Source organism: Dicentrarchus labrax, unplaced genomic scaffold, assembly GCF_905237075.1.
Source record: "Dicentrarchus labrax unplaced genomic scaffold, dlabrax2021, whole genome shotgun sequence".
Lineage (NCBI taxonomy): Eukaryota > Metazoa > Chordata > Actinopteri > Moronidae > Dicentrarchus > Dicentrarchus labrax.
The window spans coordinates 11,139,473-11,154,021 of NW_026136707.1; the positions used below are offsets into that span (position 1 = coordinate 11,139,473).

General features: G+C 42.8%; 1 protein-coding gene across 2 annotated transcripts; it reads right to left on the reverse strand.

Moving 5' to 3' along the window:
* Positions 1-1,779: 1,779 nt before the first annotated feature.
* Positions 1,780-8,680, reverse strand: LOC127367392 (circadian-associated transcriptional repressor-like). Of its 2 annotated transcripts, none has more exons than XM_051407174.1 (6): positions 8,416-8,680; positions 6,297-6,649; positions 6,076-6,151; positions 5,654-5,732; positions 5,110-5,293; positions 1,780-5,001 (listed from the first exon to the last, which is right to left on the reverse strand). In XM_051407174.1, the coding sequence occupies exons 2-6, from the start codon at positions 6,645-6,647 to the stop codon at positions 4,396-4,398; spliced, it is 1,296 nt and encodes a 431-aa protein (XP_051263134.1). In that variant the 5' UTR covers positions 6,648-6,649; positions 8,416-8,680; the 3' UTR covers positions 1,780-4,395. The 2 variants fall into 2 exon arrangements, with proteins under 2 accessions (XP_051263134.1, XP_051263133.1); XM_051407173.1 differs by having other exon boundaries at positions 1,780-5,004; positions 8,416-8,677.
* Between the last annotated feature and the right edge of the window lie 5,869 nt (positions 8,681-14,549).

Here is a 14,549-nt window from a genome sequence, read left to right on the forward strand (position 1 = left end):
CTCACTATGTGGTGTAATAAAGACTTTCTTTAAACACAGCATGCTAAATTGGCTTTAATGTAGAGGGGGATGTAAAACTTTTTTAAAAAATCATAGAGGGCAAAGTGAAAAACACACAAACACAAAACAAATGGTTGGAGCAAATTAGAAATGTTCATTATTATTGTAAACAAGTGGGAAAAACAACGAATGTCCTCCATGCTCCCCAAAACTGAGTGAGGTGAGGTCTCCTCCCTGTGCCCTCCACACATCCTCTTCCCGTCCTTTTCCTCTTGCCCCTCATTTCCATCCTCCAGAGGAGGGGGGGGAGTAGTGGCGGGGGGAGATGGAGGGCAAGGGCTTCTCTGCTAAAAACTGCATGGATACAAGGGGGGGCCGAGAGGGAGGAAGGGAGGGAGGGCGGTCTCTGTTGTTGTAACGTAGCACAGTCAGTGTGTCAGAGACAGGCCCATCACAAAATCAGCCAGTCAGTGTGTCAGAGCGTGTAGTGGGGAGTGGCACACGCGTGTCCATGTGTGTTTATGACTCTGAGTGTGTTTGTGTGTGTACTCGCAGCTTGGGTGATTTCATCCCGTCTGAACAGGGAGAAATCAAACCACACCCTCTTAAAATTTGCCACTCTCGTGCCCATGTGCGTGCAGTATCCATGGGATGTGAAGAGAAAATGGTGAATGTTTCAGCCTTTTTGAATTCAGGAATTTCAGTCAAGTTGGATTTAATATTTGGTTCAATATATGAAATCAGAGCTGCAACTAACGATTAATTTCATTATCAAGTAATCAGCTAATCATTTTCTCAGTTAAATGATGGTTTAGTCTGTAACATGTCAAATATAATGAAAAATGTCCATCGCAATTTACCAGAGCCAAATTTATTTGTTTTGTCTGATCATCAGTCCAAAACCCAAACACATTTATAATAATGTAAATCAGAGCAACATTAGTGAAGCAGAGAATATTTGGACTTTTGGCTTATTTTATCTCTTAAAGTACACAGTTTTTTGACTCTGACTTTAAGTACATTTTGATGTAAAAATCACATTGATTTGTGTGACATAAAATTACAATTCAGTGGCACCCAGTGTGTGTTTGAGTTATCAGCAGAGATAGAAAATCAATGGCAACGCAGCCAAGTTTTATGGGCTTTAACAAACGCACAGGATGATTTTTGGTGAGTGAGATCAGTGAGGTTATCTTTTGATTTTCACCCCTTGATTTTGTTTAGAGGGACTTAGATCAGTATGCCTGGATTCAGAATTGGACTTGAGCCCCCTGTTTGACTGCTGTTACTGTACCAGGAATGCACTACAGACACAACCATGCCAGGCTCATCTCTACTGCCCATAGGAAGTATTTACTCACGGTGATCTCACGAAATAAACAACCAGCGCACACGAACAGCAGTGTTTTGCACTCCGTAGAAGCAGCTGGTTGGAGGATCAGCCAGCCCCCCCACTACTACCAGTCAGATTACCAAGGCTGTAGTCTCACACCATGCCGCCCCTCCTTCTCACTACCCTCTCCTTCCCTTCATCACCCTCACACACACACACACACACACACACACACACAAACACACACACACACACACACACACTTAAAAATGTACAGTCTGTAAATCTGCACCCCATTGAGTCGCACATCTGTTTAGTGAGAGCTGCTTTCCAAAACACGAGTCTTACTCACATTGTCACATATGATGTCAAATATTAGATAAGCAAATGTGTTCACTGAACAGAGATAATCATAATAAAAATACAATAAAAATACAGGGACATAGTTCAGATTTCAAAAATGCGTCATTTATTAAAAGATTTTTTTTCCTTTTCACCATTATTGAAAAAGTAGCCAGAAGAGAAATATCATGTCAAGGTGAGGTGAGAGGGAGAGAGACAGAGTTTAGTTTAGAAAGAAAAGATACTAACAGGATTGAGGGAGATGAAGGAGAGAGGGCAAGGGCAGACGAATGCAGCAGAGTGGGGGAGGGGAGGGGAGGTGGGGGAGAGGTGGGTTGGGGACTACAGTCAGCTTTTACAGTTTAAGAAGTGAAAGGCAGCTAAAATAAATGAGACATATTATTTCTGACCAATCAGCAGTGGTCGCTGCAGTAGAAAACATACATGAAAAAGGACATAAACAATGAAAAATAAGTGCAATTGGTTTTCTCTGTCATACCACAACTGTATAAAAACAGGAGTCGGGTGGGGGACACAACCCCCCCCTCCGCCTCTGATCAGCGTCTGGCACATCACACCGCCACGTTTAAAGACGCGATGGGGTAAGACTCCAGGTCTATGACTGAGGGTTCGAACACTCTTTACTCCAGGCTGCCAGTAGCTCTGTGTTCACACGTGGTGCTTTTTAAAAAGGAGTCCGGTACGTGGATATCCCTCCTCTCAATTAATGTAAATATACTGTATGAACCACTCATACCAATTTAAAAATATTTTAGTTTAAATATTTACAATTCTTTTGCAATATAGGTAAATCCAATGACATCGCTAAAACCCCCTCCTCCCGATCCTACATTTAGAAGAATATTGTGAGCAGATTTCCAAATAAAGAGCGAGCCTCCTATCAAATATCTAAATCAGAACTGGAATTAGAACAATAGCAGCAGTAGAGGGTGGTGCAAATAAATATTTCCTCCCATTCGTTTATATTTTCTCTGTTCTTTCAAGTTTTCAAGAGAACCAGCTATAAGTGCAGTTCAGTCTGTTCCCCTGTTGATCAGAACCAAAAGAAAAGCCCCAAAGGAAGGCTTCACTTCGAAACTACATGACAAATAGTAGCCACTGCTGTTGGTGTGTGTGTAAAGGTTGGAGATACAGACAGTTTGGATTGACTGTAGATGTCAGATTACTACGAGCTGGACGCCGGTTTTTAAGCAGGAGATGGACAGTCCATGATACTGTTGGTTTTGATGCTGTGTGTAACTTCTGAAGCGAGAGAAAAACGACTACATGTAGGCTTTTCATGATTGAATGTGTACTGGTTTTGTGAAATAAAAGCAAACAATCAAAACGCAGTATGAATGCACTGAAAGCACCAAATGCTTTTCTGAACACATCCTATTTGGTAAAAGGCACAGAAGTCCAATAGTCCAATCATAAGATTTCACTTCCATCGTTGTTGTTTTTTTAAGCAATAAAAACCACAAACAAACTGTCAACAGCATCTTCCCAATCGCCTCAAACAAATTGTAGGCCAAACTGTGCAAGTACACAGCAGGCAATATTCAGCTGCCCAATAAATAAATACAAACAATAAATAAATGCAGTGTCCGATCTACACATGAATAAATTAACTGTGGGACTCGAGAGTCATATGTCTTTTGAGTGGTCCTTGTTTTCTTCCTCCAGCTGGTCTTTCCTGGATTTTCAAGACCCATCAGTTTGCAAATTGAGGACCGGGCAGAAACATCTGATTCACGGAGGGCACGGCAGGAGAGGTTATGTGACCTCTGGCCGCTGTGATGTCACTCCTCTCGATGCCCTGCCACAGATCTGCCAGCCAAGCGCTCGGACAGTTCTTGGATTACATTTGCGAGTTGTTGACATCATTTTTTCCCCCCACAGTCTCCAATGATGCACCAGTATACATGTACAGTATAATGCTGCGTTCTTTACACTGTATTTGTCACATCACTAGCTACATGATTTTCAATGATGTCAATGTCACGTTTCCTCTTCAAGACGGATGCCTTGATTCTATCTACAAGTGAATGTAAGGTCAAACGTGTCTCCAACTATGAGACTAGAATAAAATTCAGCTCACCCTGCGTTCCTCACTCTGGATTTAATCCTAACTAGCATTACCTCATCACAATAAACCTTGGAAGCTTTCACTCTCAATATTGAAATCAGCCTTTCAGATGGAGTGTGTCCTTCAAGTTAGATGTCTGCCGAAACATTCATCTCTGAATATATTGATTGCTTTCATGCTGAAGAGAAACAATTACTTTCTCCTCGAAAAATCCTCAAAAATCTCTCCAATTGATCATTACTCAATCAGTTGTATCAGCCTTTGAGCTTCAGATGATTTCCTATGCCCCTCAACTCCACCCTTTGTACAGGTGTTTAGATTATTATGTAATTGTGATTATCAACTCTTGATAGATTTGATTCATTTACACATGTCCCGTTGTTTGAAATAACTGTTGTAAGTGTCTTGATGAGGGGTTGCGTGTGATCCATCATTTGTCTTCAACATATATCCCCCACAATTCTTTCCTCCACCTCTCGTTAATGCATCTATAATCACAGGCCTTTAGCCTCTTCGCCTCTTCGCTTCTTCTTCTTCTTCTTCTTCTTCTTCTTCTTCTTCTTCTTAACAACAGCTCTTGGCCTGGTGGTGTAACGAAGCAGAGCTGCCGGCTCTTTGTTTGTTCAATGCATCAGGTCTCTAAGGGGGTGGGGCACAGCCTGGGCAAAGGCTTGACTGTGACATGAGGAGATTGATTTTGATCCTGATTGATCTCGATGGTCTCACTCTGTTGTCCAGTGACAGGCTGGCTTTGGCACCGGATTGGCTTCTTCAGATTTTTGGGGTGCTTGTAGGGTGTGGTAGAAGAGATAGAGCTGTCTTGTGTAGCTGGACTGCCCCGCCTGCTGGGTGGAAGGACGGCAGTGACAGGCCGGTTGTCATTGTGACCTCCCACTGTTGTGCCCTCATGTGAAGGGCAGGCCTTTCGTGGGGACAGGATGGGGGCGATGTGAACCCACGTCAGGCTTGGCTCAGAGCTTTGACCTGCTTTGTAGTTCGATGGCTTGCCTAATTCTTCGCTGTCACTGTCCTTTCCCTTTGTGTCCTCATTTAGCTGGCTGTTAGCAGCCACACCTGGCGAATTTTGGTCGGCGTCAGATGCCGACGATGAGGGAGGAGGGCTGTCCCTTTTAGCGTGATCTTGCTTCACCCTCTTCTCTTCTGCACTGATACGAGGGCACTTCAGAAGCACAGGGGAGGGCGTTGGGGAGTCCGTACTTGTCCAGCTGAGTCTGCGCTTCTGGAAAATGAGCAGGAGAGTAATTTACAATATATAAGTTAGTTTATGGTGGTGTTGAAGGGAAAGGAGGGTTGTTTGTGTTTATGTGAATGCCTGTGTTTTCACCTTGACGGGAATATGTAACTGATCCCTGTGCTTGTGCGGCGGGGTGGAGCTGGAAGTTTCTTGGAGGGATCGAGCGGGCGATGCGACAACGCTGGAAGCTGCAGAGACAGGCTGAGTGGTGATCTGAGGAAACCAAAGCTTCAGCATCATCTCCACCTGGAGGAGAGTGTTCAGGTACTTCTCCCTACAAAAGATGGATAATAATTTTAATTGAGGAACAGATGGCAATGCACATGTATTACTGAAAGCATCTGGATGTGATCCTGCAAATGGAGCTAGATAAGTAAGTTTTGTGTTTCTCTGCACTGCCAGTGACTGCTGTAACTCTACCTACCTCAAGGACTGTTCAATAAAACATGGAAGGGGAGATGAGAAATGGAAGACTACCTCACTGGTCCCTACTCCAATTTAATAATCATTTACATGGTAAAATCGAACTAATATGTCTAGGGATGCAGAGGCAAGATGAGAATGAATAACAGATAGTTACAGAGAGTTAGAAACACTCAGGGTGGATGGTGGGACAATGTGGATAACATCTTACCCGCTGTTAGGTCTCTGTAAAACCCCTACGATCCTCTGGATTCGATCCATGGCAACGCTCTGCTGGAAACTACTCAAACCTGCCAGTCAAAAACATAATAACCCAGTCAGCATTCACACTTTTGAGACTACACAGTCGCAGGAAAAAAGCGTGCACATGTAGACATCCACAATATCTCTGTAGCACACACACACACTCACACCACTTTCACTTTGTGATATTGTGAGCTGATGAGTCAGCCACAAGACTGTCGCTTCACACACGCTGCACTTTGTACTTCATCAATAGGCTGCGTCAATACAGACTGCTGCACAAAGGGAACACTGTATCACAGTGAACTGAGACCACTCAGATCATGTGAACCTGTGTTCAGCTTCACAACTTTAGATGCCAGTCGAAAGCAGTGATGTAAGGTTGCTTACCGCGGTCGAATCGGCCCCTCTTCAGTCCATTCAGCAGCTCCAGCAGGGGCCTGACAAAACCCTGCAGCTCAGCACACTGACAGAGGAAGAGGGAGAGAAGATAAATTACTACTGAGTTTGAGTTAGGCCTCACTATCTGAATCAGTCTGCTGGGCTTTCCTCTGCACACACATTGCTTTGTCATCCCTCTCTTTTTCTGGGCCCTCCGCCCAGTCCCTCACCTTTTGAGCAAACAGCAGGTCTCCCTGTGATTTCGGGATCTGGCTCGTAGGATCTGTCTCGCCCAAGTTGATGTGAGCGGCCTTGCCGCTGCTCTCCGACCTGTATGCCTCCTCCTCTTCCTCTTTATCGGTGAAACCATCGCAAGTCCACTGGGACCCAGGACTCTCCGATCCTCTGTCTCCATTGGCCACAGCCCCGCCCACGCCACCGATGATGACAGAGGAAGAGCCGTCTGTCAGGAAGACATCCGTGTCGTCCTCCGCCTGCTCCGAGTCGCTGAACAAGAGGCTGTCGCTGGAGCTCAGGGAATCGAAGGAGGGCTGAGAGGAAGTGCTGCCCTGGGACTGCATTGCTGTGGGGGCAGCAGCAGAGGGTTGTGGTTATTATGACAGCTTAGAAGAAACAAAAAAATAGGCTTGGCCCAAACGCCCAAAACCAGCATGTTTTAAGTTGTGACTAGAGACAGACAAGAAGTAAAAGGCAGTGAAACAAAATCATAGGAAAGAACTGCTTTCCAATTGGCAACACTCCATTTTTTTCCCTATCTCTCTCTCCCAAAAATAATAGCCCCAATTACTCAAAATGGTGGGTATACCAGTGCCCTAGTTTAACATGGTGCAGAGTGGGACTGGGGGTAGGCAGTAGGCACACAATGGTAGTGCATGTCTGGCTCCCATTGAGGAGATTGGAGACTGGAGAGGAGAGTAAAATGTGAGGGGGATGGGAGCTTGTAGAGTAGTGAAATCAGAATAGGCAGTCTCTCTCTCTCTCTTGCTCTCTCTCTCCCCTACTGCCTCCGGTGCTCTCTCTAGCCCCTCCTCTCTGTCTCGGGCTTGCTCTCCATCCCCCCTTGGATTCATACACACACACACAAACCTCTCTCTTTCCTCTACGGCTGCATTTCTGTATGCCTCTCATCTCTCCCTGCTCTCCCTTCAGCTCATCCTGTTCGTTATGCACACAAGCCTGGTTGCTCCTCTTCCTTTCCTCTTCCAGACCAACCCACCTCCTCCTCCTCTTCCTCCTCTCTTACTCACATTTTACATTCTGTATCTCTGGCCATGTGCCTCGGTCTTTCCATTTCTCTCTCTCTCTCTCTCTCTCTCTCTGTGTAATCTTTGAGTGCCTGCTGGTCTCTGATCCCACCAACACATAGGGGGGGAATTAAAGGGGGGTCACAGGAATATACTCAACTAATACACACACCAACACCAGTTTTACCAGTCTCAGAAATAAAGTCTAAACTCGCTCACAGACAAAGGAGAGTGATACAGATTTTTGCAGTGTGCCCACACAGACGTAAAAAGAGCAAGAACCACCCATTGAGTCCACACAATGCCTCAATTTCAGGAATACAAAAACATTTCAACAAGCCCTGTTCAGCTTCTACAGCATACAAAATGCTCTGCCATTCACATTTTATTTCTGTCTGATGCCTGGCTTCCCCTCAGGCTACTTGTTTCCTCTTTAAACTAAATGTCACGTTGTTTACAGCATCTGCATGAGTCAACTGATACAGATAGTGGAAGAACACAACAATTACATTTGGTTCTTGTATTTATTTTTTCACCCCCCCCCAACGCCCTTTCATGATATAGTTCATAGATGACGGTAGGTGGGATGGGGATGGAGGTAGGGTGGGTGGGATGGGGATGGAGGTGATGGTGCATGTGTCGGTACAGTCTGCACAGGTAGGCATGGACCATGAATGCTGCGTCTCAGGTGTTGGCTGCCTTGTCTGTGTCTGCGCACCACGATGCCCCGCACAAACAGGAATTAACAACCCCGCATATTTCTATAGGAAAACGTCCCGCATGTTTTGTAACAAATTACATTTAGAATACCAGAAATGACAACAATATCAAAAATATTAAAAAGGTGGAGAAACGTTGATTTATCAATAATATAAAAGAAATCGCACAGCAATCACGTGTTAATGGTTTATTAACAGACACAGATGGAGCAAATGTGAAATAAACAAGCTTTTGGCTGAATTAACAGATTGTCATACAGGATATAGCGGGACAGGAAATTCCTTTAGGCTAGCCTGCCAACTTAGGGAAACGTTAGCCATAAAACAAAAACAACAGGAAAAAAAACCCAGTTGGAGAGACTCACCTTCAGTAATGTGAGATTTAAATAGCAGCTGCCGGAAACAGTCGCTAACGGCTTTATCTCCTACTTTTGATACGACAGATCCGTCAGGACACACTCCGGAGCTGGAGCAGCATCGGGGCGCCCAGCCTCAACTCTCTCTCTCTCTCTCTCTCTCTCTCTCTCTATCTCTCTCAGTCACACACACACACTCACACATACACACCGCCCGACCGGCCGTTCATCGGTTTGTGTCTCCGCTGGCTCTTTCTCTCGGCAGTTTACGAGCATCAGCATGTGCGCGAATCCACGTGCCCACGTTTTACGCGCATCCCATTGGCCGACGTCCCGGCAGGGCCGCACGCCATTGGCCGACCCCTCCAGCCAGTGATTGCTTTACTCGCAGTTGATTGGACGGCGGCCCGGGCACTCACGGTCCTGCCCACTCATGTGTCACTCGTGTGCGTGGTGTGGAGCCTGTGGAGGGTTTGGTGGTGGTGGGTTGGGGGAGGACTGCTCTACTACAGCTACAGCGGGTGTAAACACACGCACGCACCACGGCGCCAGCCCGAGAGATGCACAATATGTTCTATGCATTTGATGTACACAGTATGATCCCCCCCTACCACCACAAACCTGCATCCTCACACTCACCCCCCCCAAAAAAAAAACAACAACAGCATGCGCACCCCGGATAATAATAAGAAACCTTATGCAACCCAGGAATACTGATTTGGGTTTAATTGAATAAATGCATGCAGAGCCAACTCACACCAGCAACGCATAGATGACTCTTTGGCAGACCTATAATCAGAGGAGAGGAAGCCTATAATTTAAAATGAGAAATAAATAAGGACGTTTGCTGGGGATATAAAATACATTCTGACAAAATAAACATATTAGTTGTGAAACAGAGTTAATAATCACCTTCATGTCCACTGAACATCAAATTTAAAGGCTGACATTTGATAACTGGGTCCAGCCACACCGTGTCATCCTCCCTATATGACAATATAGTAGCACTCTTATGTTGTATATTGTGTGTAGAGTCAGTCTCCAGGCAACATTAATAACCCTCTTTTTGATTGCTATGCTGAAGTAATATACACCTCTGTGCCTCCCTCCTCCTTACTTCAGCCTTTCTTACAAAGTTCTTCAAGAGTAAAGTCATCAATAGGCCTATGCTGTACAATAGGATCCTATAGGGCCAAATAACCTATGTGATGTGACATTTGCTGGAATATAATATTTTTAATGGCAGGGGTTGCGCAACATTACCAGGAATAGGTCAACCTATTATTAAAACATAATTGTTTAACCCTTTAATCTAAGATATCTTGGCTACTATAACTGTCACTAAATGTGTTATTGTCACATTGTTTTAGTTCTGTATATTTATTGCAGTTTTATGCAGAATGTACCATACTCTCTTCAATTGTCTTGTAAGTCAATCTGACAAACAGGCTCTGCAACTCAAATGTTTAGTGTCACAAACATCCGTTAACGTAGCATTCCCTTAGAAAAAGTGTTGCAATCGTTGAGGTCGCAGAACAGGAAAACACGTCGAGTGATAAAATGACAGAGAGAGGAAATAAAAAGGTGATATTTTACCTTATTTTAGTAAAAACATATATACATCCCCCTCCCCCCCAATTGAGTCATTGAGACTCAATTGTTAAAATAAGATCACTCATACATCAAAATGTAAGTTATAGTGATCGGACCATCATGCTGTAAGTCAGTCCATGGTTTATGGCCATGTAGCAGCCTCCCCCTCTCTAGGTTACTACAAAGTGAACTCAGTGACCTGCTGTTGAAACATCCAGTGCAGTATACCATCAATGTATATGTATAGACCACACACACACACACACACACACACACACACACACACACATTATCTGCACCATACTCATCCGATGTATTGGTATTTTCTCTCCTCACAACACTTAGATCAGAGGTCAGCTAATATTCTAGCTTTTAACGGTATTTTTAGATGTGAAATGCCCGGTTAAAGCACAAGAAGTTGTGGATGCCTATAAGCGCCTTGCATGTCAGGGATGAAGGGATCTTCCCTTCCCCCACTATACATACAACATACTCATGAACCCATCGACCCCTCTGCTCAACACACAGACACACACAGGCTATGTCCTTGTTTGACTGACAATACCTGTCTTTGAGCTTTAAAGCTATATACGGTCACTTAGTAACCTTGACGCCAGGTGAGCAAACCCATTTTATGGTCAAAACACAATAATAGTTAACCTTTGTTAATAGCAAACCTGGGGAAAGGGTCCTGTTTGTTTATACTTAGCAGGCACCAGGTCGATAGAAAAAGCTTTCCACCCCCCATAGCATTCCTCAGCAACACATGAACCCGTTGAACCTCCTCTGAGTTCATGGGTTCTGAAGACCACCCCCATCATTTCCATCTCCCTTCCCCCTGTTGGTCCCATCCCCCACCTGCTTTCTGTGTTATTTTTCTCTCTCTCAATCCTCTTCTCATTATCGTCCCTTGTATTGACATGCTTGAGAATTCAATAGGAGTGACCATTTTAAGCCTGGTGCTTTTGGCGATGAAGTGGGTCAAAGTGCAACACATCAATTGGTCCCTAATATGGAAAATACAGCCTTCTTCAGTTGGCTTTCTCAAGGTGGAAATGGAGTCAAGTGCATCTGGAATAAAATCAGTTATGCTGCATCTGAAGTTTTAATACAGTGTAATTGATTTGTAAATTCACTGCTGAGGCCTGTGTCCTCATGTGACATGTAGGCCAAGCAGCAGAGGATCCTGTAGTTTATTTAAGGATAAGACTAAGAAAGCTTCGTTATATATTTAATATATATATATATATATATATATAATTCAAATTGATTATCATATTGATAAGGTTCCTGAATGTTTTGTGTTGAAGTCTTGCTCATCGTGAAAGCATGCAGGCATTCCAGTAGTGAAAGGAGTTGTAAGGCCAAATGCACAAGTAGGTGTGGCGAGAGCTTTAGACACCATAACAGAAATCTGACCCGCCTGAAGGAAGACCGAGGCCTAAAGAGACTAAACAGTAAACTGTCTTCACTCTGGTTGGAAAGGGTGAGCAACATATCATGTTTCACCTGGAAACCAGGGCAGCTGTGAAACAATAACACTCTCTGTCCTGCACCTGTCTGTCAGTCTGTCAAAAAGTGAAATATATATTCCCTTTATTCTATTTATGCAAGTGGTTGCATATGCCTCAGTGCCTTCACAGTGCACTTCACATTTCAACACAACATAGTGTTCATTCAGTTCAGCAATATTATCCACCATTAACTCTGTTTCAGTCACACACTGGTCCTTTTGAGATAGTCACACTAAGAGACTCTGCACTGAATACTGAACACTACTTATCAAATGTCGACAATGAAATGGCCAGTGGTTTCATGAAACAAGGCTACAATAGGCCTGTATGTTATCATAAAGTTTGACCATAAATCACAACAAGCCTTGACGTCTATTCAAAGCCCGAGAAACTCCTTCCTGTACCGGGGCTGCAGCGCTCACATTCGCTGAGCCGGGACATGTGTTCATCAGTATAAACAGAGGGACGTTCACATGTCGGAGAGACGCTCTGCTTGTAGATTTGTGAATGAAGTCAGCTGGCACGCCCCCTGCGAAGACGCGGCCAATGGTACGTAAAGATATTCTAACCACGCCCCCTCGATGGAACGCTGAGCGACCAATAGGAGGCCGGCAGAGGTTACTGCTGTTGCATAATTTGGCTGAAGCGTTCACGTTTGAGCGGTCCGGTACACAGTGTGAAAAGATGGAGAGGCAGACAGAAGAGGCGGAGAGCAAACAGCGGATTTAGTCTCAGATATACAGACCTGTTATTAGTTAGACTGATACCTTCTCTACCGAGGCTGACTTATGGTCTATGGTTAAAACAAATAGAGGCCATAGAGGGAATAAATACGTTTAAATTCATTCTGGAGTTTCAGGAAAATGATGGTTTGTCAATAACCAATAGTAATCACAGGCTAATTAATACTAATTAAGACAATATAATGTAAGACAATGAAATAGGTCATACATTCTATCTATCTATCTATCTATCTATCTATCTATCTATCTAGCTATCTATCTATCTCCCTCCTTATATATATCTATAACTATATATATCTATATAATGTTATCTATCTATCTATAGAACTATCTCTCTCTCTCTCTCTCTCTCTCTCTCTCTCTCTATATATATATATATATATATATATAACTATATCTATATAATGTTATCTATCTATCTATCTATCTATCTATCTATCTATCTATCTAATAGTCCAGACAATGGCTCTCCTCCAGCTGTCACACTCAATGCAGTAAGTGATGTAACCTTTGTATTTTTAATGTTTTAAGTTTATCCTTGACTCCAGAATGTGATGTAATCTAGATCAAAAGACTCATTGATTCTTTAAAGGGGAAATCCACCCTAAAGACACCAGTGATTAAGTCGGTGCATCAGAACTTTAATTGGTGATGTAATGGGGCAGCAGTTTGCAGTTTGATCCACTGACAATGAAAATAGTGATGGACTGGAGGGCTCAAAGATGTGTTTTCTACAGTAGCTGTGAATGACCATTTTCCAATCAAAGTGACCACGGGCCTGTCACTGCCTGTGTCTGTGGAGCGCAACCAGGACTGTAACCAACCTTTACAATGTTATAGGAAGGAATGACACGATGTAAATTATGTTTTAGGGTGGATTTTCCTATAAATATGTCACGTGGAGAGGGCGCCCCCTAGTGTTCAAAACTGAACAAGTCATCCAATAACGTTTGGTGTACAGTGTGAACAGTTTATGTAACATTTCTAATAGAGACATACTGAAACATAAAAGCATTTTCACACAAAATGATGCAAGTTTGTGCAATCCCAACAGAGACCTGTTAGATGTTGAACATTTTAATTAGAAAGACCTAATTTCAAAGAATCAGGCAATTATATCAGGTTATATGCAGATAACTGAAGGTGAAGGTAACAATGGGCCTTTTTCACAGCAGATATTGTTGGATTTGTTGAAGTAGTAAAGGCACAGGTGTTAATCTCAATAAGAATATAATGATATTGTAATAATTTAATATAATAATATTAACGATGGCTCTATTATACACTATATATATTACCACATACAGTATAGAAACTTATGTAGCCTAGCATTACTCTCTATATACAGAACATATATGGATGGGGGCCATCATATATTGTGTGATATGATATAATATGATACAATAAATAAAATAATGATTACAAACATATATAAAACACATATAAATATTTTCTTGCCTACAAATAAAGATACCCTGTGTAAATGCGGAGACTAGCCTCCATATTACACAGTTATAAAGTCATACATTTAAAATGGCCTTTTGCAAGCCCAAAGGTTGCAGACAAACTGGGTTTTCAGGGGTTGTAAGATGATAACTGGGGTAAGAAATAAGAAACAGAAATGCCTATTTTTCAAGTTTCACTCTCAATTAAAACACAAACGTCTAGGAAAAAATAAATAAATAAAATAAAAAAATATATATATATATATATATATATATATATAAATATACAATTTAAAATACAAGATGTACAGTATATAAAGATGTTCCTCACATATAATGTAGACCATAAATAAGCAATGTATACAATTCACATTTATTTGATATGTCAAGTACACTATGAAGTGGCAAACAATCACAGATCACATAAATTGATCTGCTCACATATTGCCTTGTAAGCAATGTACACTGGGGAACCACTGTCCCAGCCACTGTGATACATCCTCATCCTCTCTTCTCTCAGTTCTTCCTCTCAGACTGACACATGTTCAATCCTCCCCTGTGATCTGTGGGCTTTTGCATCATATGGTCCCTCTTTTCCTCTTTTATTTACTCTCCTTTACTCCCATTGCTGTTTTTTTTTTATCCCATTGTTCCCATACAGTAAACTCCTTTTTTCTGTCCTCTCACTCTCTGCTGTATCACCCTCTTTTTTTTTTTTTTTTTCAACAGCACTGAATAAGTTCTCACTCACTGGTCCCTCTTTGAGGTCTTGTCTCTCTCCCTGAGTTCTCACCACCTTTGCCCACTCTTTCTCTCTTTCCTTTTCATACTTTCTCTCCATCTGTCTG